This window comes from Aedes albopictus, chromosome 3 (genome assembly GCF_035046485.1).
Source record: "Aedes albopictus strain Foshan chromosome 3, AalbF5, whole genome shotgun sequence".
Classification (NCBI taxonomy): Eukaryota; Metazoa; Arthropoda; class Insecta; order Diptera; family Culicidae; genus Aedes; species Aedes albopictus.
In genome coordinates, this window is record NC_085138.1 from 217,382,346 (window position 1) to 217,410,051 (window position 27,706).

Genomic DNA, 27,706 nt, shown 5'->3' on the forward strand with positions numbered 1-27,706 from the left:
CGGATCATACTGAGTTTCTCCGAGAAACGGTGCCGTTTTAGCACTCCAGTTTTTCGCGCACGACTCGGATAGTCCCCGACGGTGGATCTACCCTACGCCGACAAAGACTTCCCCGGCAGTGGAACATCTTCCGAAACCGTTTCTTCCCGGACAGGTGCCGAGGTCTCTCCTGCGATTCCGGTTGGAGACTGGCTTCCGGTTCACAGGCGCCCCGACGACCAAGTTCCGGTGCTTCTCCGCGATATACTCGGTCTAGTCCCTGGCGGTGGACGGACCTAGCCTACTCCGACAGAGAAAGACCCCGACGGTGGAAGTTCTCTCGACACCGATGTTTTCATCCCGACCAGTAAGGTGCCGAAGTCGACCCGGCGATTCCGGTTGGTGGTAGACTTCCGGTTCACCGGCGCTCCGACGACCAAAAACCGGTACTACGCAACGGACGACTCAGTCATGTCCCCGGCGGTGGATCAAGCCTACTCCGATCGCGTTCCGGCGCTCTCTGGTCTTCGCGCCACTTCCTTTGCAGCGCGGACAGCATCCTCGTTACTGCTCTGTCGACAGCGTTCCACGTAACTTCGTCGCGACACATTTCTTCGACAATGTTGTCGACTGTCAGGCCGCGCGTATCCCTGCGCATCTCCGAGAACCTAGGGCATTCGAAGACGACGTGCGCCGGTGTTTCCTCCACGTTCACACACTCCGGACACAGAGGGGAAGACGCGTGACCGAATCGAAACAGGTTCTTCCGGAAACAGCCGTGCCCGGACAGAAACTGCGTCAGATGGAAGTTCACCTCCCCATGCTTCCTGTTCACCCACGCCGACACATTTGGGATCAGTCGGTGGGTCCACCTTCCGTTCGCCGCATTGTCCCACTCTTGTTGCCACTTCACCAGCGAGTCCATTCTAGCAGCTGCTCTCGCATTCCTTACGTTACTCCGCCGATAGCACTCGACGTCTTCCTCTAGGGTGATGCAGATGGGCATCATCCCAGCGATAACGCATACAGCCTCCGACGAGATCGTTCTGTAGGCACTCGCGACTCTCGTAGCCATGAGCCGGAACACACTGCCCAGCCTTTCACGGTTTCTCTTCGTTTTTAGCGCCGGAGCCCAGGCTGGCACTCCATACCTAAGTATTGAGGTTGCAACATTTGCCAAGAGGCGCCTCCTACGAAGGCCAACTTATTTGGTAAAGTATGTTTAATAAAATACAATAATAATAACAAACTCTCTAATAAATTTATGAAGTTTTTTTTTCTGTACATTGAAAGTACCGAACAAATGTAAAGTGACAAGCACAGTGCCGAGCTCTCTCTTCGTAGAGCTAGTGCAGCGATTTGTCACTCGCACACACTCAGCGAAAAAAAAGCTATTGAAAATCATCAAAAAACCTTATGAATTGTTGTTATAAGTAAAACTTATGGATGCTATAAGAATAGCAAGAAAATGATCTTGCTTATTATGACAAATTTCATATGAAAAACTTATGAAAAGAGCAAAAAAGCCTTAAAATGATGCAGACTGGAATCGATCCATGAACGCCGGGATCGCTGAGCGCGAGTTTGATCCACACGGCTACCGACGCTTTAGAATACCATGTTCCTAAACATATATAAGAACCAAGCTGTGAGACGATTCTGCGTCATAGAGCGACCTTATGAAATTCATCATAATCATGATGAATTATTTAAAGGCCGTTTCATAAGTTGGGCCTTATGAAAATCTTAAGGTTATTTGGCTGAGTGCAGTTACAAAAGCTCTCATTCCTACGTCTCTGTCTCTTGGCATATAAGCGGGAGACCAGTACTTGAGATTGTGTGAAGCATGGGCTTTTTTCGCACCGCACTGTGTATGGCGACAATCCCTGATTTGAGCAAATGTTTGGGTAACTGTGTTGTTGTTTTCTGTATTCCTTGTCTCTTCAAAAACACAGCTTTCCAAACAGCATAAAATTGGGTACACAGCAAAAAAAATCTTGTGATACACATAATTTTTGCTGCACATCAGTCGCGTCGTAAAAATGATGTACAAATTGTATTTTTTCTACGCATAAATAAGCCGCAGCAGCTTCAAAGTGGGTCTAGCAATCGCTAGATCTAAATCATCAAATGAATCATATATAAGTAAAATATTGGCATGGATTCGTACACTGATCCATTGATTGCGAGGCATCTCCCTTACCTCTCGGCTATTTCAGCGAGTTTAGAAGGTGGATGACAAAAATGATACCGTAAACCGGGGAAAAATTGATCTCTGGGTCGAAATTGATCAGATATTTTTTCCGTTAGATAACGCATAGTTTAATAAATTTCCTACTACATTTCAGTAAGTATCTGATCCCAACAGCACAATACTGGAAAGACCCTATCAAAAATATAATTAAAAAACGATAAATTTTATTGTTACAACACCATTTTTTTCCAAAATTATTCACTATTAAACGTATTGTTATTTGAACAGCACACTCACCATCACAACTACTGTTCAATACCATTCGGTGAATAGTAAATGGCACTTTAACAATAAAAATGGTGGTCGTTATTCATCTTAACCATAAAATTTTGAGAAAATTTTCCATCAATCTTTTCAAATAACTGCCAAAAATGAAATGTGATATTACCATACCATAAATCATTCACAATTCAGGTGGCCACCAGGAACTGTAAATGCTGGAGAAAAATGTTACGGAGGAATATGAATTCTATAGTTTTTCAAAAGCAAAAACTGTTTACATGACAACAAATATTACTATATTTTTTTTTAACATCGATTTGATTGACCCCATTAAACTAATTGTATTTGTAATTGTTATCGATTGTAGTTTACTATTTACTAGATTCCTTTAATTTATTGGAAAACAATAAAAAAATCATTGTTCATTTCTTGCTTGGCTTACGCCACTTCGATAAAGCCTGCTTCTCAGCTTGTGTTCTATAAGTACTTCAACAGTTACTAACTGAGAGCTCCCTCTGCCAACACGTTTTGATGTGTCAGTCGTTGCAGTTAGCGAATAACATTGGATAATCGAAACATAAACATGCATAAACAAGAACTTATCGAACGTTATTGTTATTTATTTGTTACGAATTGTTTTAAGATTAATTGAGAAATAAACTCTTTTTAATTAAAAGTCCATGGTAACTTTGCAGGCACTTTTCCAACCTTGTTTTCAACTGTATAAATACAACTTAAATATATTTTTCTTATAGCAACTTTTAATTATTAAAGAACTATTGAAAAACATTCGAATCAATTGTAATTCTGCAAAGTGACGTAAGCGGCATTGAGAGTTTTGGCACATTTTTTGGTTATTATGCATAAAACTCTTGCTCTTCCTCTAAGTTTCTTTCCATAGATGATAGATTACGACTAGATCGTGCATTCTAATACAACAGGCATACCACAGTGTCATTTTTACACCAGATATATATAATATACCAAAAAAATCGAAATTTTGAATGGCGCTTACGTCACTTTGCAGAATCACGGCAGTAATGAAGCCAATGTTCACTTATTGTACGAACTATATTAGCTTAATTTCTATTGTAAAAAGTAACAATATATTTACTGTGTACGTTATGCTAATAATATTTACAATGCAACGAATGGTAATTTTTTATCCGGAGAAAACTATTGTTGAACGAAAAAACGTCTGATCAATCGGTTTCGCGGCTCCCCAACGTGCCCCAAGCTCGCCTTTTTCCACTCATTTAAGCGAGCTTGCAAGAGGCTGGTGCGCTGCGAAAACAGAATCTGGGAAGCGCGGAAATAGGGTATTCATGGTGAGTGTAATGATTGTTAGGAAACGATGTAACCGACTGAAATAATACATCGCTAGAAATTACGCGCTTGGATATTACAAAATTATTTGCTGTGTATGGAATGATAATACCCACGCTTTTTACATAATTTTATTGCAGAAACGGAGAATTTGCCTTCTCGTCATACAACCTAGCTGTCGACAGAACATTGATTCAAGTCTGATTTCACCAGCTCTGTACTACATCGCAATTGTGGTGACAGGGAAGAGTGTAGGGCTCTCAGGAGCGGTTACCGGTTCGAATCCGGTGAGGCCTATTTTATTTTTTTTTTTTTGCATTTGCACTTGAACTTAGGGAAGTGGAACCATCTCGGCAGGGGTCCTATTTTGGGCACTTTTCTGCTATAACTCAGCCAATTCTGAACGTAAAGTAGAGTAAAGTGGGGCAAAAGTTCGAGTGGGGCAAGAGTTTCTTTTGAAGTTTTTGAGCTCAATTCAAATTATTTCTTTCGGGTATCAAGGTTGTTCGAACTCTTTTTGAAAAAGAGTTTTTCACTCCAAAAGTTATGAAAATTGATCAATATTTCGAGAAGTTATGACAAAATGTTGGTTTTTGATCAAAAAATTGTAACATGCGATGGCCCTTCCAACGCATGGAATGAAATTTTAATGAAATCGAATTCGATATTTTATTTTGGGGCGTAACTAGGTATATTTTGAAGATGCTCTAGCATGTATAACATTTTGCAAAAAAGATTTGGAAATCGTATTTTACACATAGTGGGGCAAAAGTTCGAATTGTGGGGCAAAAGTTCGAGTCATGTGGCAACTTTAGGTAGAAACCTAAAATTCTGCAAAATGTACATATTATCTCTAAGAGTGATGAAATTAGTGAGAAAATTCGATTAAAGTTGAAAAAAATGTTGTTTTATCTGAATTTGGCGGAAAACTACTAATTTTTGGTGTAGTAAATTTAACCCTGATTTGGGTAAAATCCAAATCGAATTTTAAAGTGTATTCCAGTTCTAACACCAAATATTAAGTGGTTTCAGGTATTCCTATTACCAAAGTGTCAAAATAGTGTGCTACGGTTAACGAAATTCCACAAACACTAGATTCGAACTTTTGCTCCAGTGGTGGGGCAAGAGTTCGAATAAAACACACACATACAAACAGTGTTGTAACTCAAAATTGAAAAGACATTTGACGTAACTTTGTTCAGCAAAATTTTAGCTCATGGATGGTAGAATCACCAAACGGTATTTATTTATTTTTATCTACTTCGATTTTTTGAAATAGGTTGAATTATCAACTAAGGTCGAACTTTTGCCCCACCTTACTCTATCTAGCCGTGCACAAAATATCAAGTCATTTGGTTTGGAATTGAATGAGTTATAGCGAACAGTGCCCAAAATACCGGCCGCTGCCCAAGTGGTTCGCTACCCTATTAGTTTAGTAAATTCAAATTTGCTAACCATCAAAATTTTCTTATACAGCTGTTTTTTGCAAAAAGGTAAAAAAAAATCCTTGGCACATCATGTTACTGAACTGAACTTCTAAGAACTTGAAAGTTCCAATAAAGTTCCGAGTAGCATCTTAAGCAGCTTTCAAGCTGCTTAAGAGGCCAACAATGAACCTTGCTGGAACTTATGTGCGAAGTTCGGAAAATTATCTGAATTTCGTTGAACTTGAAAGTGCATTCTGTCAAGAAAAGTGGAACTTTTGGTTACTTGGGTAGTACATTGAGTTGAAAAAAAGTTGAATATTGTCCAATTTTTGAGACTTTCGCCCCCCTCACTACGTTACAAGTTTACGCTTATGGTCAGAGCTTATATGTGTCTGTACTATCACTTTACAAAACACATAATAGTCCTTCAAAACTAACTACATTCATCGCTTAGTACATTTTTGAGCAATTTGATTCTATAATGAAAATTTTACGTACTCATAGTTGTTTATGTTTGTCGTCTTAATGTGTCTAAAAGTGTATGAAAAAATGTATTCCTTGAATTATATATTTTTTTTTCAAATTAATACGATTAAATAGAAGCCGTGATAACCTTTGAAAATCCGCAAACTTTTTGTGAGGTTTTGTCTTTTTTCGGCTTTTCTGAAGTATTTAGGTTTTTGCAAAACATTTGCGGATCGAATTTTTCGCCTTTTTAGGCTGGCAAATGCTCTTAAGACTGTTCAAAATTTCAGCTCGATTAGAAAACTACAATGGGTTGAGGTCGCTCGTGATCTTCTTTATTTTTTTTTTCAAGGAAATAGTATGACTTTTGTAAGAAGTTATCCTCAAAACTTCGAAGAAAGCAAAGTGATCCGACAAATCTGAACAATTTTTATTATCTGCATAAACGAACCGAATATGTGTGACATTTGAACCAACGACTAGAGGAGTGCTTAAACACTTAGCTTCCGAACTGTACCGGTGATGACATTAGCTTGTACTTTAAATACAACTAATTTGAACCAAAACATAGGGAGCCACATTTTGGAAGATATTGCAGGTGCTGCATGGAACTGCAGTCCAAAAATTATAAAGTTAATGGAATAACAATAATAACAAATATACTATATTAACAATATAGGTCACTTCACAATTTCCCATACATCAGCACAGCGACTTCGAAAACTGCGACAACAGCACCATCTGTTATCGAAAGAGGTAATTTTCAATTGAGCGTTTAATTGCTATGTTTTTTGAAATCCTATAATTGCTCTGAAGACACCGAGTTGATTTGACGCAATCGCGCACTTTTTCGCACTCCTGAAAACTTGTTCTATACTCCACTAAGTTCACCAGTGCGCTATTTTTACTCTTCAATTAATTCCTTGTTATTGTGTAATTTTATTGTGAGAATTTTCAGTATATCTGTCCGATTGCACTAGTTTACAAAATAAAACGAAAGTCGTGAGCTTCTGTCAACGACCAAAGTTTTTTGAACACAATTTAGTGCTGATTTCGAATCCGTGCTTCAATTTTTTTTAGGTAGAACAGTTTTTGACTTTTAGTTCAATATCGAGTTTTGCATTTTTTGTCAATAATGAATCTTACCATCACAGCTGGCGCACTAATAAATCTTTTTAGCAAATCACCGTACACATCATCATATTGATACATGTGAACATGTTTAAATATCTATATCGTTCTGGAAGCGTTTGGTACGGGAGGTCCACGCTTCCAACTTTCCCCTCGATTTCAAGGTGTAGAATGTTTTCAAATATTGACTATGTTGAAAGCGTTCTATCCAATGAGAGTCTAATGAAACCATGTCACTACTACAAGCAAAGCGAGCTCCCATAAGAACTCGTGTCAAATAGTGACGTCACTATTTGTGTTTACATTTTTCTTTGCTTACTAATACATAGCCATCTCTTCTTCTTCCCCACCTGTAATATCCCAGCACGGAGGAAGTTAGGCGTTCGACACTGTTAGGCATTTGTTAGTTATGTTGCTCATCGAAAATTGCTGGAGAGCATAAATCATAACCCCGAATTTATGCTGAATGTTCGATTTTTTCGCGCATCATTGTCAGTTGAGCAAATGGCAGTGGAAAAAAACTTTGTTAGTTGCGGCAGCTTGAAAATCGCGTTCGTCGGTCGAGAAAATGAAATAAAAAATTCGCGTCTCAAATTCAAATTCAAATTCAAATTCAAATTCAAATTCAAATTCAAATTCAAATTCAAATTCAAATTCAAATTCAAATTCAAATTCAAATTCAAATTCAAATTCAAATTCAAATTCAAATTCAAATTCAAATTCAAATTCAAATTCAAATTCAAATTCAAATTCAAATTCAAATTCAAATTCAAATTCAAATTCAAATTCAAATTCAAATTCAAATTCAAATTCAAATTCAAATTCAAATTCAAATTCAAATTCAAATTCAAATTCAAATTCAAATTCAAATTCAAATTCAAATTCAAATTCAAATTCAAATTCAAATTCAAATTCAAATTCAAATTCAAATTCAAATTCAAATTCAAATTCAAATTCAAATTCAAATTCAAATTCAAATTCAAATTCAAATTCAAATTCAAATTCAAATTCAAATTCAAATTCAAATTCAAATTCAAATTCAAATTCAAATTCAAATTCAAATTCAAATTCAAATTCAAATTCAAATTCAAATTCAAATTCAAATTCAAATTCAAATTCAAATTCAAATTCAAATTCAAATTCAAATTCAAATTCAAATTCAAATTCAAATTCAAATTCAAATTCAAATTCAAATTCAAATTCAAATTCAAATTCAAATTCAAATTCAAATTCAAATTCAAATTCAAATTCAAATTCAAATTCAAATTCAAATTCAAATTCAAATTCAAATTCAAATTCAAATTCAAATTCAAATTCAAATTCAAATTCAAATTCAAATTCAAATTCAAATTCAAATTCAAATTCAAATTCAAATTCAAATTCAAATTCAAATTCAAATTCAAATTCAAATTAAAATTAAAATTAAAATTAAAATTAAAATTAAAATTAAAATTAAAATTAAAATTAAAATTAAAATTAAAATTAAAATTAAAATTAAAATTAAAATTAAAATTAAAATTAAAATTAAAATTAAAATTAAAATTAAAATTAAAATTAAAATTAAAATTAAAATTAAAATTAAAATTAAAATTAAAATTAAAATTAAAATTAAAATTAAAATTAAAATTAAAATTAAAATTAAAATTAAAATTAAAATTAAAATTAAAATTAAAATTAAAATTAAAATTAAAATTAAAATTAAAATTAAAATTAAAATTAAAATTAAAATTAAAATTAAAATTAAAATTAAAATTAAAATTAAAATTAAAATTAAAATTAAAATTAAAATTAAAATTAAAATTAAAATTAAAATTAAAATTAAAATTAAAATTAAAATTAAAATTAAAATTAAAATTAAAATTAAAATTAAAATTAAAATTAAAATTAAAATTAAAATTAAAATTAAAATTAAAATTAAAATTAAAATTAAAATTAAAATTAAAATTAAAATTAAAATTAAAATTAAAATTAAAATTAAAATTAAAATTAAAATTAAAATTAAAATTAAAATTAAAATTAAAATTAAAATTAAAATTAAAATTAAAATTAAAATTAAAATTAAAATTAAAATTAAAATTAAAATTAAAATTAAAATTAAAATTAAAATTAAAATTAAAATTAAAATTAAAATTAAAATTAAAATTAAAATTAAAATTAAAATTAAAATTAAAATTAAAATTAAAATTAAAATTAAAATTAAAATTAAAATTAAAATTAAAATTAAAATTAAAATTAAAATTAAAATTAAAATTAAAATTAAAATTAAAATTAAAATTAAAATTAAAATTAAAATTAAAATTAAAATTAAAATTAAAATTAAAATTAAAATTAAAATTAAAATTAAAATTAAAATTAAAATTAAAATTAAAATTAAAATTAAAATTAAAATTAAAATTAAAATTAAAATTAAAATTAAAATTAAAATTAAAATTAAAATTAAAATTAAAATTAAAATTAAAATTAAAATTAAAATTAAAATTAAAATTAAAATTAAAATTAAAATTAAAATTAAAATTAAAATTAAAATTAAAATTAAAATTAAAATTAAAATTAAAATTAAAATTAAAATTAAAATTAAAATTAAAATTAAAATTAAAATTAAAATTAAAATTAAAATTAAAATTAAAATTAAAATTAAAATTAAAATTAAAATTAAAATTAAAATTAAAATTAAAATTAAAATTAAAATTAAAATTAAAATTAAAATTAAAATTAAAATTAAAATTAAAATTAAAATTAAAATTAAAATTAAAATTAAAATTAAAATTAAAATTAAAATTAAAATTAAAATTAAAATTAAAATTAAAATTAAAATTAAAATTAAAATTAAAATTAAAATTAAAATTAAAATTAAAATTAAAATTAAAATTAAAATTAAAATTAAAATTAAAATTAAAATTAAAATTAAAATTAAAATTAAAATTAAAATTAAAATTAAAATTAAAATTAAAATTAAAATTAAAATTAAAATTAAAATTAAAATTAAAATTAAAATTAAAATTAAAATTAAAATTAAAATTAAAATTAAAATTAAAATTAAAATTAAAATTAAAATTAAAATTAAAATTAAAATTAAAATTAAAATTAAAATTAAAATTAAAATTAAAATTAAAATTAAAATTAAAATTAAAATTAAAATTAAAATTAAAATTAAAATTAAAATTAAAATTAAAATTAAAATTAAAATTAAAATTAAAATTAAAATTAAAATTAAAATTAAAATTAAAATTAAAATTAAAATTAAAATTAAAATTAAAATTAAAATTAAAATTAAAATTAAAATTAAAATTAAAATTAAAATTAAAATTAAAATTAAAATTAAAATTAAAATTAAAATTAAAATTAAAATTAAAATTAAAATTAAAATTAAAATTAAAATTAAAATTAAAATTAAAATTAAAATTAAAATTAAAATTAAAATTAAAATTAAAATTAAAATTAAAATTAAAATTAAAATTAAAATTAAAATTAAAATTAAAATTAAAATTAAAATTAAAATTAAAATTAAAATTAAAATTAAAATTAAAATTAAAATTAAAATTAAAATTAAAATTAAAATTAAAATTAAAATTAAAATTAAAATTAAAATTAAAATTAAAATTAAAATTAAAATTAAAATTAAAATTAAAATTAAAATTAAAATTAAAATTAAAATTAAAATTAAAATTAAAATTAAAATTAAAATTAAAATTAAAATTAAAATTAAAATTAAAATTAAAATTAAAATTAAAATTAAAATTAAAATTAAAATTAAAATTAAAATTAAAATTAAAATTAAAATTAAAATTAAAATTAAAATTAAAATTAAAATTAAAATTAAAATTAAAATTAAAATTAAAATTAAAATTAAAATTAAAATTAAAATTAAAATTAAAATTAAAATTAAAATTAAAATTAAAATTAAAATTAAAATTAAAATTAAAATTAAAATTAAAATTAAAATTAAAATTAAAATTAAAATTAAAATTAAAATTAAAATTAAAATTAAAATTAAAATTAAAATTAAAATTAAAATTAAAATTAAAATTAAAATTAAAATTAAAATTAAAATTAAAATTAAAATTAAAATTAAAATTAAAATTAAAATTAAAATTAAAATTAAAATTAAAATTAAAATTAAAATTAAAATTAAAATTAAAATTAAAATTAAAATTAAAATTAAAATTAAAATTAAAATTAAAATTAAAATTAAAATTAAAATTAAAATTAAAATTAAAATTAAAATTAAAATTAAAATTAAAATTAAAATTAAAATTAAAATTAAAATTAAAATTAAAATTAAAATTAAAATTAAAATTAAAATTAAAATTAAAATTAAAATTAAAATTAAAATTAAAATTAAAATTAAAATTAAAATTAAAATTAAAATTAAAATTAAAATTAAAATTAAAATTAAAATTAAAATTAAAATTAAAATTAAAATTAAAATTAAAATTAAAATTAAAATTAAAATTAAAATTAAAATTAAAATTAAAATTAAAATTAAAATTAAAATTAAAATTAAAATTAAAATTAAAATTAAAATTAAAATTAAAATTAAAATTAAAATTAAAATTAAAATTAAAATTAAAATTAAAATTAAAATTAAAATTAAAATTAAAATTAAAATTAAAATTAAAATTAAAATTAAAATTAAAATTAAAATTAAAATTAAAATTAAAATTAAAATTAAAATTAAAATTAAAATTAAAATTAAAATTAAAATTAAAATTAAAATTAAAATTAAAATTAAAATTAAAATTAAAATTAAAATTAAAATTAAAATTAAAATTAAAATTAAAATTAAAATTAAAATTAAAATTAAAATTAAAATTAAAATTAAAATTAAAATTAAAATTAAAATTAAAATTAAAATTAAAATTAAAATTAAAATTAAAATTAAAATTAAAATTAAAATTAAAATTAAAATTAAAATTAAAATTAAAATTAAAATTAAAATTAAAATTAAAATTAAAATTAAAATTAAAATTAAAATTAAAATTAAAATTAAAATTAAAATTAAAATTAAAATTAAAATTAAAATTAAAATTAAAATTAAAATTAAAATTAAAATTAAAATTAAAATTAAAATTAAAATTAAAATTAAAATTAAAATTAAAATTAAAATTAAAATTAAAATTAAAATTAAAATTAAAATTAAAATTAAAATTAAAATTAAAATTAAAATTAAAATTAAAATTAAAATTAAAATTAAAATTAAAATTAAAATTAAAATTAAAATTAAAATTAAAATTAAAATTAAAATTAAAATTAAAATTAAAATTAAAATTAAAATTAAAATTAAAATTAAAATTAAAATTAAAATTAAAATTAAAATTAAAATTAAAATTAAAATTAAAATTAAAATTAAAATTAAAATTAAAATTAAAATTAAAATTAAAATTAAAATTAAAATTAAAATTAAAATTAAAATTAAAATTAAAATTAAAATTAAAATTAAAATTAAAATTAAAATTAAAATTAAAATTAAAATTAAAATTAAAATTAAAATTAAAATTAAAATTAAAATTAAAATTAAAATTAAAATTAAAATTAAAATTAAAATTAAAATTAAAATTAAAATTAAAATTAAAATTAAAATTAAAATTAAAATTAAAATTAAAATTAAAATTAAAATTAAAATTAAAATTAAAATTAAAATTAAAATTAAAATTAAAATTAAAATTAAAATTAAAATTAAAATTAAAATTAAAATTAAAATTAAAATTAAAATTAAAATTAAAATTAAAACGGGCTCCGGATTTTTTTTATTAAACATGTTTCGTCCAGCTTTCATTCGAGACAAGAGTACGGTTGTAGTAGTGAACGTCGACAAAAGTTCACTACTACAATCACACTTCTTGCTCGAATGACAGCTGGAATGAAAACAAGCAGCATAAAATCTATGCCTAACATTTGTCTAACAGCCCATAGTAGAACATGTCTAACGTTAGTCTAATGTTAGACTAACAACATGTTTCGAATTTGCAACATGTCTAACAAAAGTGTGTCATATCTGTCTAATTTTAGACTAACATTAGCCAAAAGTGAGACAAAAAGTTAGCCTAACGTGCTGGCCAGTTAGTCTCACATTAGGCTAATGTTAGGCTAACCCTCCGTACTGGGATACTCTCATTGCGTTCTATCCCTTGAAATCTTCTCTGCGGTACATGCTACGCAGTTGGCCTGGCCATTAGACAAGAAAAATGATAGACTTGAAAAGTCTTCATTTTCCAGGATGCGTTCAAGTAATGGCTGCGTTAGTGTGAGATTAGATTAGATTAGATTAGAATAAGGTACACCGGCACAAGTTGAAACGAGTGGGGCAAGATGAAACAGCGGGTTAACACAGACAAACAGACGTAACACTCTTCAAAACGGTTTGGCACATGTATTTAACGATCAATTCAAATTTCATTTCATTTGCGCGATCCTTCGACCAGAGGCGCTAGTGTTCGATCGCTTTGACGTTTACCAGTGTACACGTTGCTGAGTGATGCAATCGGAAATTACAGGCGATTTGTGTAGTGGTGTGCGTGTTAGACAAACGTCAATTCGAAATCCATTATGACCGACAGTGTCTCGCACGGTTCTACCAACAGGTGGCAGTGTGCTCATGAGACACCAGGCAAAAGTTTTTGATGAATTTCCTCTAAGAGTTACGTCTGTTTGTCTGTGGGGTTAACATGATGTTTCCTAATGACGATAAACAATTTGATCCCCTTAACACAAACTTTTTGATTGATACAATATTTTAGCGAAAAATAAATTTCCGTACTGCATCGAAATCTATTTCAAAACTTCGCGTTTCATCTTGCCCCACCCGTTTCAACTTGCCCCGGTGTACCTTATCGAGTTTTGCATTTTTTTAATATGGAATTTACTAAAATTCAAATTTTTTTGCGTTTTGTTCAACTAATTTTAAATCTTTTCCCATAAATTAAAAGCTGAATATAATACCTTTCTATCTTCTGAATGTAGGTTTTTCGTCAGATTGATGAAATTCAAGGATATTCGCTAGTTTAAGGGACGATCTCCTTATATATATATGAAGAAATGTATTCTCAACGTTCATTTTTGATATATCGTATGTAGCCGAGTTACAGTAACCAAAATTCAGCTCAATCGGAGCATTGATTACGTAGAATGAGATGAATGAAGTGAGCGACTTTGCTTAAAAATAGAACAAAAATAGATTTCAAATCATCAACCTTGGATGGAAAGTCGAAAAAATTTCCGCTCTACTGTATTTTTTTCCTTCACGTTTTCGAACTCCTGGCATGATTCTACATCAAAAATGATTATCAGCTTACCGAGTTCAAAAAATGCTGTAAACTACCCGCATAAACGATAATCATAAGACGTGCTTAACCACCCATTCGGGATACAATTAAAACAGTATGTAGTATTGGTGAACCGTCTACATTCGGACCGTAATGTATGGTATTGACGGTTTGTTAGGGTAGTGTTGCTCAAGGTCATTGAGCATCCCTCCTTTAAATAGTCCATTTTACGAGCCGATTTTATGAATGAACTTTGACAGGAGGTATCGTCCAATAACCCGTGAAAATCAATATCATCATCAACATTGTTGTCACTTCGTAAAATGGCTCAATTAGTGACTAAACGAATGTCATTCGGAAAACGTATGATCCTCTTCTACCGCAGGGTAGGGACACATACACTAAAAAGGTGTCGCCAGAAATCGCTAAGAATGACCTATATATATATGTATTCCATTTTGGTCTCATATATATTGTAAGGTCGGATCGTTTGGCCGTCTTCGGAGGTCCTATAGAAATCATCTCCTGGGTTTTTAATGGTCAAGTGGTGAATTTTGGCGATTTTTAAATATACCAATGCAATTCAAAGAGAGAACCAAAACGAGAATGAATCTTTTTCCATATAACGGTATCTCCGGCAAGTAGTCATAAAGGATATCCCATAAAAAATGCACATAATACAGGATAGAGACAAATTAAATGAAACCCCCATTGAATGTCCTTTCATATTTGAAAATTCAAAGATTTGGTATCAGGGTATGCGTATTTTTTCATACACTATTACGATAATTGAGGCAAACATACATTCTACTACTCAAAGAATCAATTTCTCAATCCCCAATTTTTTGGCCTAATGAAAAAAATGAATGTATTTTGATTGAGCCTACTTGACAAATACCCATTGATGTAATTATTGTATTTTTTGTGAAGGTACCCACAGCAGAAACGGTATGAAAAATGAAACAGTATGTGAGACCGAGTACAAGTTTCTTACTATCTTCTTCCCCTAATCCACCCATTCCGCTTTCCCCATCCAAATGCCTCTATTTGCAAAATTCTAATCAGATACCAAAGCAGGACCTACCGAGGAGGAGAAACAAAAGGAGCGGCAGAAAAATGAAACGGCTGAGCGCGAACAGCAAAAGCACCAGAAAATCGAAGCAGCTATTTTCAAGGTTTGTACAATTGCTTCAGTGGTATCATTTTACTTGCGTGTATGGTCACAGAGAACAGACATCCAAGTCCAGTTCCGAAACTGTGTAAGAAATTTAACGGCCATTTGAAATCGACAACACAAGTGGCAATGACGTGGCGCTGCAATCGGTTAATTTCCCATACAAATTTAATTCACCACTTGAAATGTTTCATTTCACCACTGACTGTGGCAATATGGTGTTTGGCGGCGTTAGTGTTGTCATCGTGTATTGGTTTGTAACCTTACTCAAGTGAAAATTCAAATCCTTACACTACTTTCTGAGTGAAATTTGTTCTAGCCTGGATGTCTGTTCTCTGTGGTATGGTGTAGCAGGGTAGGGCTTACTTTCCTAGTGGAAATTTTTTTTCTGAGTAAAATAAGCAAGTCATGTAAAAGTGAGTGAGTTCGGTTAATTTTTAAGGGAAGGGACCAAGCTCTTTACAAAATTTTACGTAAAACGACGTAAATTTTACGATATCTCTGCTAGTTTTTGAGATGTTTTGTAAAAAAATGTGATTTTAGTATGGTCATTCGCTTTTGATTTTGTTATAAAACCGGTACTTAATCCAACATACCCGTGCAAGTATAGACACAAGCACAGAGAACAGACATCCAGGCTAGAACAAATTTCATCCAGAAAGTTGTGTAAGGATTTGAATCTTCACTTGAGTGAGGTTACAAACCAATACACGATGACAACACTAACGCCGCCAAACACCATATTGTCACAGTCAGTGGTGAATTGAAACATTTCAAGTGGTGAATAAAATTAGTATGGGAAATTAATCGATTGCAGCGCCACGCTATTGCCACTTGTGTTGCCGATTTCAAAAGACCGTTAAATTCCTTACACAGTTTCAGAACTGGAGTTGGATGTCTGTTCTCTGTGATACAAGTATGCATGAAACGAAAAATAGTGTTGATAGTTTAAGAGAAAAAGTTAAGACGATTCACGTGAATCATTTAAATGTAGAACATATGTAGCCCTTGCAAGAACTTTAGATAATTTCGAATTCAGAAACCCTTAGTGCTGCTCAGCTTTTTTTGTTTTTATTAACGCGTCAGCTAACTGGTTAACTAACAAATGTTGATGCATATAACTCAAAACCATAAGAGATATGGTAATTTTGATCATCAATTTAGTCTAGAAATTATCAGTGTTTTAAAAATTGACGTTTTACATAAACATCATTCATCGCTTTGTAGTACCCCTAAATATAAACCAAACTTGCGCATTTTAATCTTGTTTATTATGATGAGAAGATAATTTCCACTAGGATTATCATTCCCCGGGTGGACTTTGCAAAGTAAAGCACACCCTAGTGTATATATGTTTTCTTTCAACACAAAACCGATTTAGCGACATTTGTTATTTTCATTGGCCTCTCTAACGCTGTTGAGATAATTCAATATTCCAAATCTGCATGTCAAAGTGAGCCGAAACCCAAATACATTCATCAATTATGGTGCCCGGGAATCTATTCAAAAATCAATTTGAAGTTAGTATGGCAGCGATTTGTCGAATCACCCCTCGTCGATGTTTGTATTGGGCGGAGCTGTCAAATACAGGGGGTGGCCAAAATGTTTGGGATTGGCAACTTTTTTTTCTCACACAAAAAAGTTCAACATAATTTTTCTATATATTTATTATATATATATTCAGAGTGCTATAATTTTTCATAGAGTGCATCGAAAAATCTCAAATTTTGACTGTTTGTCCACCTGTTATATGTGCATCATTGGTAAAAATTTGGGCTCGATTGATTAATGTTTCGCAAAGTTAGAACCGTTCGGGTAAAACACTATTTTTTAGACAACTCATTTTTTAGCTGTCATATCTCAAAAACCAGTGAACCGAATTGAATGAAATTTTGAACGCACACTAACACTATGTGAATGCTTCACAAACTATTAAAACATAGGTACTTTTTGAACGTTGAAAAAAGTTATCATAGATTGACATTTTTTGGATTTTTTCGAAAAAATGTAATATTTTCACAACAATGTCAATAAATTTTAGTGTTGATACCCAAAGATTTACCACTTCTGTTCTCAAGTTATCTCTAATCAGATATATTAGCCTATTTAGATTGAAGGAAGAACACATTTAGTAATTTTTGTGTGGTATTGCAAATTTGACTAATTTTCCTCTATATGGGTAAAAATTTCAACCCGGTGTAACTTAATTCGCCATGAGAAAATATTATATTTTATAACGTCGTATTAAGTATCAATATATTGTTGATGAACGTTAAAAAAATCATTCAATTCGGTTCACTAGTTTCTGAGATATGACAGTTCAAAAATTAGTTCTCTCAATAATAGTGTTTTAACGGTATTAACGGTTTTAACGTTCGCGAAAAATTATTCAATCGAGCCCAAATTTGTACCAAAGATGCACATATAATAGGTTGACAAACAGTCAAAATTTGAGATTTTTTGTTGCACTCTATGAAAAGTTACAGCATGTTGAATTTTTTTGTTGGAGAAAAAAAGTTGCCTATCCCAAACATTTTGGCCATCCCCTGTAGTTACCCAGCTGTCCCAGGTGATTTCGAAAAATCTCTTTAAAATTGATTTCAGGTACCAAAATGAGGTTCTAAAAATCTGATAAAAAATCATAGTGGCTCAGAAAAAGGTGCTCTTTCGTATAAAGTCAAAAAGTCAATATATTTTTCAAAGTTTAAAAACCCAATTCCGCTGCTTTGTGTACGATATACACAATGTACGAAGTGACGCGCTTTTTGTGCATACAGCGAGCCACTGTTCAACGTACAGAAAAAGCAGCAGAAGTAAAAGAAAAAAATGTCCCTAATTCGATTTTGGACTGAAAACATGATACCTTATAAATGTCATTAGAATAGAAAATCGAGATCAGAGATGCGACAACTATGTCGATTTGGTTGTCTGCATTGAAGCCTTACATTTTTCCTGAATAAGACTTTTAAGCTTTTTAATTACTATTTTTGCTATTACGCAGTGAAGACATCAAGCGCTAAATCGGCTCATTTTTTCATTAAAACAAGTGCCGAAAAGTATTACCACAGAGAAACAGGTGGAACCAATTACATTAAAAATCATCGTCACAAAAGTGTTACCGCCCAATGCTAAACGTATTGTGGTTGGCCATCACTAGGCGGTGGTAATGAGTAACGAGCCTGGATAAAACTATACTCGAGACACTTTAGTAGTGAGCAAACGTCAAATAGACCTTTTCAGTTGACAGGTTCGTGCATGCCACTGTTTACAACTGCCGAACAAAGGCGCAAACGCTGAACTGTCATTTTCATAGGAGAACTGTCAAAGGCCCTCAAAATCAGCTGATTTTAGACATCAAATGAAAAGGCCCATTGACCAAACATTTGAATCTATCGTAAAAAGGTGATCGATGGAGGCGGCTGGAGTGAGACGTCGTTTCTCTGTGGTATTATTTTTCAATACTTGTGCTGAAAAGTAGCACTTTTCGACACTTTTGCCTACATCTTTTTTTTATCCATATTCATATGTGTAATCAATAGTAGGATAAACAGCATGTTAAATGAGGTTGATTGACCATGATACTCAATCGTACTTCATTTTGCAGAAGTAGGGTATTGGTTCCCTTATTAAGCATGTGGCTCCCAATTTCATCCTAAAAAAAAACAAAGGATTGAAGCGCTGTTTGTTTTGTTTCTTATTTTTTGTATATTTGAATAGAGGAGCGTGAGATTACTGATGGCACATGTACCCTATGTAACCTAGGTAAAATCCAATTCAAACTATGTTTTCGTAATGATAAATTGAAAAACTCGATTTTTTTTCGGCACTCATCGTAGATCCAACTTGGCAAGCCTCGTTGGATAAATGTACGACTTGTGCCGAAAACATCATTATTTTGCAACTTGTTGCATATGTAAATAACTATTTTGCCATTTCAGTAGCCCACGGAATTTTGACATCTATGGAATACTTGTTTATTTTGTCAATTTAAACAACTTTCTTGACGAGACCAATTCTCCATAGTGTCACGGTAAAAATCTAGACGCTGTCACCACCATTACTAAAAATATTGAAAAGATCAAATATCCCAAAAATATCAAAATATACTTCTTCATATTTTTGACAGCATGTTTGCATAGTATTGATGTGCATTTGGCTGAAAATTTCTGGTTGCGATTTTTTGCGCTTTGTGAGATATAATCATTTGAAAATAACACATTTTTTCGATATTTTAATTTTTCTTCAATTTTCTAGGAAAATATTCCACCAATTTCTATCCAATGGTTATTGTTTGACACATCAGAAAATATGTAAAATCAAATGGTTTCTCGTAAAACGCCAAAATAAGCCCAAAAAACGGATTTTTGAGTATTTAAATTCAGTTTCAAAATAACACCAAAGCAGTTTGCACTGGAATGTTGACAACGAAGAAAGAGACAAAAGACAATCGAAGAAAGAGCTTTCTATTTTGCCACACTTTTTGTAGTAATGATCTGAATTTTTGTATGGTGCGAAGGCGAATTATCTTTAGGCTGCAAGGAAATGACACAAAAAGCATGGGCGTGGGTATTACATATGATTCTTTATCACATGTGATGCTGTTTGAGAAAACATTGGAAAAATATGTTTTTTTTTACATCTTGTTGTTTCACAGCACAGTTTTCCGAAGTTTTGCTTAAACATTAGACAAAGAATCATAATACCCACGCTTTTGTACCATTTCTTTGCAGAAACTAAGAATTCACCTTCTCACCATACACAAAATCAGTTCATTCACCGATCATGTCCTATTAATGCCCCTGATCATTTCAAAAACTTTGTCGAAGACACCATGTGCCGAAAATGCTAGTTTCTGAGTTCCTTACTGATTTTGATGACACCCGTTTTTGTCTACTCCCGATTTTCGCAACACTTATTTTGGCAACATTTTCTTTCAGATTTTGACAACACCAAATTGGCAATATGTTTTACCGATTTTGGCCACACCCAACTTAGGCAACAATTTTTGAATAATTTTGGCTACACAAGTTTTTGATAAATAGTTGTTACCGATAAATCGTCTTAAATACAGGGAGCGACTCATAACTTGTGCATAGACCATATTTATAATATAAGCCAAAATCTATCTAAGTAAATAAAAATGGAATGGTGTTTGTATGTCACGAATAGGCTCGGGAACGGACCAACGGATCTACACCATTCTTTCAGTGTTTCGTGCAGGGCTCCGACGCGTTCGTACGAAAAAAAAAATAATTGGAAAAATCGACCGGGAACGCACCGAAGACAAGACTGTTTGAAATTTCAACTTGCGGGGCATTGCTACAGAGCTACAAGTCAAAAAACACAGTAGGCAGGCAGAACAACGTTTGCCGGGACAGCTACTAATAAATAAAAGTTGAAAATAATGCACAAAACTTTTTACCGATATTGGCAACAACCCATTTAGTCAACATAAAATTCAAACAATAAACTGTATCACAAAATCATCACCCATTGGGTGAATTTCAGCGCAAAATTTGTTCACACAAAACGGACATTTCCTTGAAGTTGAACAATGGAATACAATATTTTCACATTTTGCAGAGTACTGCACTAATTTTAAAAACTTTCTTCGTACTAGCATAGGTCCAAGCTTCTTTAAAGGACAGCGGCACGCGTCTAAATCAAAGGGGTACCGCTGCGCTGCCCATGATCGCATAGTCGACGTTCTTCTTAGAAGAACTTCTTTATGGCTCTACGTCTTGCACTGGGACTTGGCCTGCCTCGCTTCAACTTAGTGTTCTTTGAGCACTTCACGCTATGTCCAGTTTTTTCGCTAGAACCGTATTTTTGGACCTCTAGATTCAGAATATGTGCGATTTAAAATAATCCATCTTGGTTTTTTTTCCCATACATTTTTATATGGGATGAAATTAACCTTAAAATGACCTTTTTCGCCATTTGTATGGGAAAATAGGAAAAAAAATCAAATAAATCGAAAAACCCATGATGAAATATTTTAAACCGCACAGATTCTGAAACTAGAGGTCCAAACCTATGATCATATGGAATAATATTTGAGGTACATTCAATTTTCATAATATTATAAGAATCAAAATAAAATCTACTTTGGCGACTACTTTTGGTCGCAGTCAAAGATACGCGCGAGATAGTCGCCTAAGGCAACAAACCTGGTTTTCAAATTTTCCATCATAGTGCTCTTTGATATTTCATGAAAAAGGTTCACCACGTGGCCGGGTGATGTGATGACTGCTGCGACTACACGTGGTATTTGCACCGCGATTGAATTTCGACCGTCTTGCAAGACCTGGAAAAGAAGTCGCCATAAATGTGTTTTTCATGCAACACACAATACTTCCCTTTGGACATAGCGTGCACTTCCACAGTTATTAATGAATTAACTACATCGGCTGTTTTCCTACTCTCCGCATCGACCAATGTGGCGCTAGCTTCTATGCGCGAAAAATCGCTAAAAGTAAATCGCAAAAATTGTGTATGGCGAATACCATCTAAAAGCAAATTCTTCAAAGTGGAACACATTATTTGAAAAAAATATTTGGTAGTGGTTGTGCACAATGGTGACCACTATTAAGCCTACCAAATATTTTTTCGGGAAAAGCTTTCTATTTCAAGTAATTCAAGTTTAGATGCTTTTCGCCATACAAAATTAAATTGATTTACTCCTGCTGATCAACTATGGCTGCGCGCAAAGCGGGTAGTCCATTGAAGGGCTTTCTTTGCATGCCATTGCATGAAATTGTATATTGTGAGGCAAGCACAAAGGTACTCTATGCCCACGGAGTCGAGAAAATTTTCCCGACCGGAACAGGATTCAAACCAGCCGTCTCCGGATTGGCGATCCATCACACTCAGATTTGATTACCGAACTCGGTAAAATTTTACTGGGTTTTTGAACAGCAGAGTTAACTCAGTGATGAATCGGAAATACTGAAAACTCAGCAATTAAGAAAACGTCAGTCAAATGTGTACATACTCTTTCAGCATAATTCGTTGCAACTATTGCTGACTTTTTCGGTTATGTTTTTGTTTATTTATTTTGTCTTACTGGGTTTTTCAGTACTTTAACCGGTTTCCCACAGCCCCCAGTCGACCCAATTTGAATGCAATTGCTCTAACTTCGAGCACTCCCATTTGTAACGTCCTGCTGCCTTTTTTGCATGGGGACCTTTGCTTGACTATGAAAAGAATGAAATCCCTGGCAAACAGTATGGCGCATTAGCGTGGTTCAAAAAATCGTTTTTGCTCCACACCGCTTATTCGATTCCTAACCAGATTATATGCCTTCTCCCAAAATTTGAGCTCAATTGGTTTAAAATTGAGACTGCACAAGCCCTTCAAAGTTTGTATGGGAATTACTATGGGAAAACAAAGTTTTTCATTCAATCGACCGTAGCATTTCCCCAAGTGCACTAGAGGGTTAGTTGACCCTTGGTTCTCCTAGGCTACTCTATCAGCTACAACTTTGCCAAAGACCGCATTCAAATCGGACGCCTCATTAATTAGTTACCGATTTTTATCCAGAATTGAAATCTTTACTCATGATGGTTAAACTATTCGGTGGGCATCACTGTATTTTGCAGTGAAACATAGTAGCCAAGATTTCAGTGTGCTATCTTTGGCGCCATATGCAGCAATGTTGCCTGCTGGAAAGCTGGAGGATCACTGTTAAAGTTTGTCCAGTTGGAAACAAATCGATAACTAATTAATGAGGCGTCCGATTTGAATGCGGTCTTTGGCAAAGTTGTAGCTGATAGAGTAGCCTAGGAGAACCAAGGGTCAACTAACCCTCTAGTGCACTTGGGGAAATGCTACGGTCGATTGAATGAAAAACTTTGTTTTCCCATAGTAATTCCCATACAAACTTTGAAGGGCTTGTGCAGTCTCAATTTTAAACCAATTGAGCTCAAATTTTGGGAGAAGACATATAATCTGGTTACGAATCGAATAAGCGGTGTGGAGCAAAAACGATTTTTTGAACCACGCTAATGGCGCATTACAGTTCCGGCAGAACCAAGGGCATCAGAAAATAATTGATTGTCTTAATATATTTGTGTGAACTTCATCTGGAGCTTCCGCACAATTTCGACTATCATGACCTATCATGACGAGCATAACCTAGACTGGCCAGTCTCATGGACTTCTTCGACTGAGTAATTCGCGGAAGGTCAATTCAGCTCTGTGTTGTCAATCACTCTAATCTGGATTATCGATAACTTTGAAAACATCAAAATCCGATAAAAATAGGAAATTCTGTTGTTTCAAGATTCTCCGACGACGGTCATGGTGCAGAAGCTGTAGCATCCGGTAGTTTTTCTATTTTTTTTTTACGGCTTGACAAATGTTTTAAGGTATTTTATGCAATTCAGTATCATAATTTATATTTTATCTAACTCATTTTAGTATCATAATGGCCAATTTTTCCGAACTGGTTCATTATGCAACTGAAATGAATTGCATAATAAAAAATAGTTGAATAATGTTCAAAATGCAACTCATTTGAGTCGCATTATGAACATTATACAACTCAAATGAGTTGCATTATGAAAAAAATCATTGCATAAAATTTTGTATGGAACTCGTTGCAAAATTCAATTTTTTCAGCACTCTTCGTATTTATCCAACTCGGCAAGCCTCGTTGGATAAATGTACGACTCGTGCTGAAAAAATCAACTTTTTGCAACTCGTTACATAAATAACTATTAACGAAAACTCAGTGAAAAATAGCAGAAACTGAGAAGTCGGTACTTGCTTTTACTGACTTTCTTTCCTATCCAGTAGACGTGTGATATTACCACAGAGTGGTGGTATTACGGAGCTATCAGTAAAAACTGATACCGAATTCAGTAAAACTCGAATAACAGTACTGAACTTCAGTGATTATCAATTAAAAAACTGAAAACTTGGTATTTTTTGCGTTTTACAGTTTGAGAACCGTAAAATAAATAAATTACCGAAAAGAAAAATCAAAATTGAGTGTGTACAGCATCTCAAACTTGGCCATTTTGAATGAAATTGGCGTTTGTCCGATTAATTATGTACCATAGTGTATCCAGTGTAATGTCGCGGCTAGGAAATTTGAAAATCGATTTGCGCTTTGTGATGACCATATCGATTCCATATCAAATTGGATGCATTTCCTTATTTTTTGGTATTATTTTTTATTAACTAACGGAGCAATATTTTCAAAATCGGTTCCCATACACAGTAAGAGGAAAGAGGTACATACATACAAAGGATAGACAAAATGATCGGGACAGGCAAAATTTTTACTTTTGAAAATAAAAAGGTCAACTAGCTGTAACTTTCCGTTAAGTGTATCAAAAATTCTCAAATGTTCACTGTAAGTTGATCACTTAGTTGTATATCAATAGTCAAAATTTGGAAATTTAGTAGAAAAGTCCTACATTCCATACTGGTAGGCGGAACCGAACATGACCGGATTTGTCTGGGTAGCAATGCTACGATAGACGGGGATACCTTCGAGGTGGTGGAGGAATTCGTCTACCTCGGATACTTACTAACGCTGACAATAATGTAAGTCGTGAAATTCGTACAAAATGGTACATGTACATGTACAAAACGGTAATAAGACCGGTAGTCCTCTACGGACGAGACATGAACGATGAGTCAAAGAGTTATACTCACTTGCTATTATCTCTGTTCAGAAGCATGCTATCAAGAAACGGCGTTTGAAGGATTTTTCCATTGTAGTTTAATCTAGAAGTTTGCCGAATGAAGTAAAGGTCGCACACATATACCAAAGTCGTGAGAGAGCTTTGAGTATAAGGTGAACATAAATTCCACCAATTTTACTCACCTCGTACTCAAAACTGTCTCACGACTTAAGTATGCGTGTGCGATTCTTACTTAAATCGGTAAAATTTTAGAATAAACTAGAATGTAAATGTCCGTTTTTCGATAGCATGCTTCTGAACTGAGATAGAACAAAGTGAATATAACTCTTGCAAGTGAGTATTCCCAACACTGGCTCGAGAAGGACCTGCAAGCACTCGGAGTTTTCGGGCGACGCGTGCTAAGGACGATCTCCGATGGTGTGCAGGAGAACGGTGTGTGGCGTAGAAGAATGATCCACGAGCTCGCTGCACCTTACGGCGAACCCAGTATCCAGAAGGTGACCTGAGCCGGAAGGATACGGTAGGCAGGGCATGTTGCAAGAATACCGGACAACAACCCTGCAAAGCTGGTGTTTACTACTGATCCGGTTGACACAAGAAGGCGTGGAGTTCGTGCTCTCTGATGGGCGGATGGGCACGCGCCGTCCGAGGATCAGTGCGCAAAATTTTCGAGCAGACGCGCTAAAGTTCACCGGGCGGCAATTTTCATTCACATGCCTGCATATTCATAGTCAGCTGCTCGATACTCGTTTTTCAGCTGAATGAAAGTCAGTGAATATTTGTAAGCAAGCTACAAAATGTTAAATTGCTGATAAAATATGAGCTTTTCGATTACATTTGATGGTGCTTTACACAGATCTTGTCCCATTTGATTGTCGTGGAGTGTTTTTGGTGGGAATCGTAGCCATAAACGTAGGTAATTTTGAAGATGTTTCTTGATCGGTTTCATATTCAATGACCATGAAATAACTGCCTGTATGAAGAGGAAGAGCGAAAATGAAAATGCATGTTTTGAATATTCAGTGCAGAATTATTCAAATTCGTGCTGTTTTCAATCAATGACTTCGGACATTTTGCACCCTGCCGAGGATACCGCCTACCATAAACCCAGTATTGTGGCGTACTATCATATCCCTTTCGTGACGAACCAGCACAATTATGCTGTTGAGCAGTAACAGTTTTGCATATTTTTCTTCTGTTGTGTCTTTGTTTTATGGGATAGAAATTGTTTTGATTACTGACCTATTATGTATACTTGTATGTGTGCAAACAAACTTTTGTTTACGTTTCATTTGAGATTTACCACAAAAATTTAAACAAAAAGTGGAGAAAATACGTAAAACATGAAAAAGTTTTATCTGTCGCATATTTTTTATTTCCTGTTTATCTAGGTGGTCAAAGCTAGAATTTGAAAGATAGAGAGGTAGTTCTTCCAAATAAGGAACACAAATTATTACTTTTTTGGAAAATCTAAAAGTTCTGGACTGCCAAAGTTTAGCCATTTGTATGGAAATTCCACTTTTTGCGCTCCGCCCCGAAAGGGATATAACATAAGTGGAACTCCATAGTCAAAGTGAATGAAGATTTACACCCTTTTCCCAGCACACGACACTGCTATACATCCACGTAACACATATCGTTATTCGTTTTTAATTGATGGTAAAAAACGTATTCTAGACCAAAGTTTACATAGTTTCATCACAATACATGTACGCTTTAAATTAATAACACGGAAAAAAAATGTCGATAAGATTTGTTTTAATATAACCCCAAAATAGCCAAAATTCAACATCGATTAAATTAAAGATGGTAATTGTAGTTCATTTAATTATAGTTTATATAAATTCTCTGCACTAGACTTCAATATAAATATGTTTTGTAAAATAATCGGCAATAAATGGAAAAGAAATATGGAATGCATGTTGAAAATAGACCAAATTACTAAAACATCATAAAACAAAATGAATCACTATAACTTTTTTTCTTATAAACAATTTTAAGAAAAGTTGAACGTTTTTCAAAGCTCATTATATAACTAGACTATCCGATAATTATGCCCTAAAAATACAATTACATCGTCTTCGGCCAGAGGTCTCACAGGCTGAACATTACTAACATTAGACAACGGACAACACATTTAACACCCAGTAGCCGAAAGTTTTCCCCGCCTGAAGCGGGAATCGATCCCACACGAGTCGCTTAAAGACTGACGCCACTAATCGCTCGGCCACGAAGCCCACAGCTAGAATCTTTTTTAACTTCATGTAGAATAGCTCGATCTTTCTCAAATTTGTGACTTTGATATATAACTAGTTGATCAACTTACAGTAAAAATTTAATTTTTTTGATGCACTTTTTGAGAAGTTACATCTAGTTGAGCTTTTTTTGAAAAGTGAAAATGTCGCCTGTCCCAATCATTTTGTCTATCCCCTGTATCTCCTGATTTTTTTTCCTAGAGAAAAAAGTTTAGCAGTTTTTCAGAAACCATTTAAAATTTTGTTTAAAAAAGATTTCTGGAACCTTGATCAACAATTTCCACCAGGAAAAATCAGGAGATTCCTTGATCTTTTTTCTAACTGCGTATGGAAACCGATTTAAAACAATATAGTTAACTGTTATGTAATAAAATATTCAAAAGTTGTGTTCCATTTTTCCAATGTTACGTATTTAGTGCACAATATTGATCATGCGAGAGAAAGTTGGAACTTCGGAAGTCAAAACTTCGGCGAAATTCGACGTCAGCATTCTAATTTGGTGTTCGCCGACGCATAAGGATTACCTGTGTCGGCGACACTTCAATTAGAATGCCG

At 30.9% G+C, this 27,706-nt stretch overlaps 1 protein-coding gene across 2 annotated transcripts in view; it reads left to right on the plus strand.

The window, feature by feature from the left end:
* LOC109411905 (voltage-gated potassium channel subunit beta-2) overlaps window positions 1-27,706 on the plus strand; it is a 167,785-nt gene that overhangs the window by 47,036 nt on the left and 93,043 nt on the right. For both annotated transcript variants that reach the window (XM_062858905.1, XM_062858904.1), the window contains exons 3-4: window positions 14,997-15,014; window positions 15,132-15,241. In XM_062858905.1, the coding sequence (XP_062714889.1) occupies window positions 14,997-15,014; window positions 15,132-15,241 (128 nt within the window). The remainder of the gene's footprint in view (window positions 1-14,996; window positions 15,015-15,131; window positions 15,242-27,706) is intronic.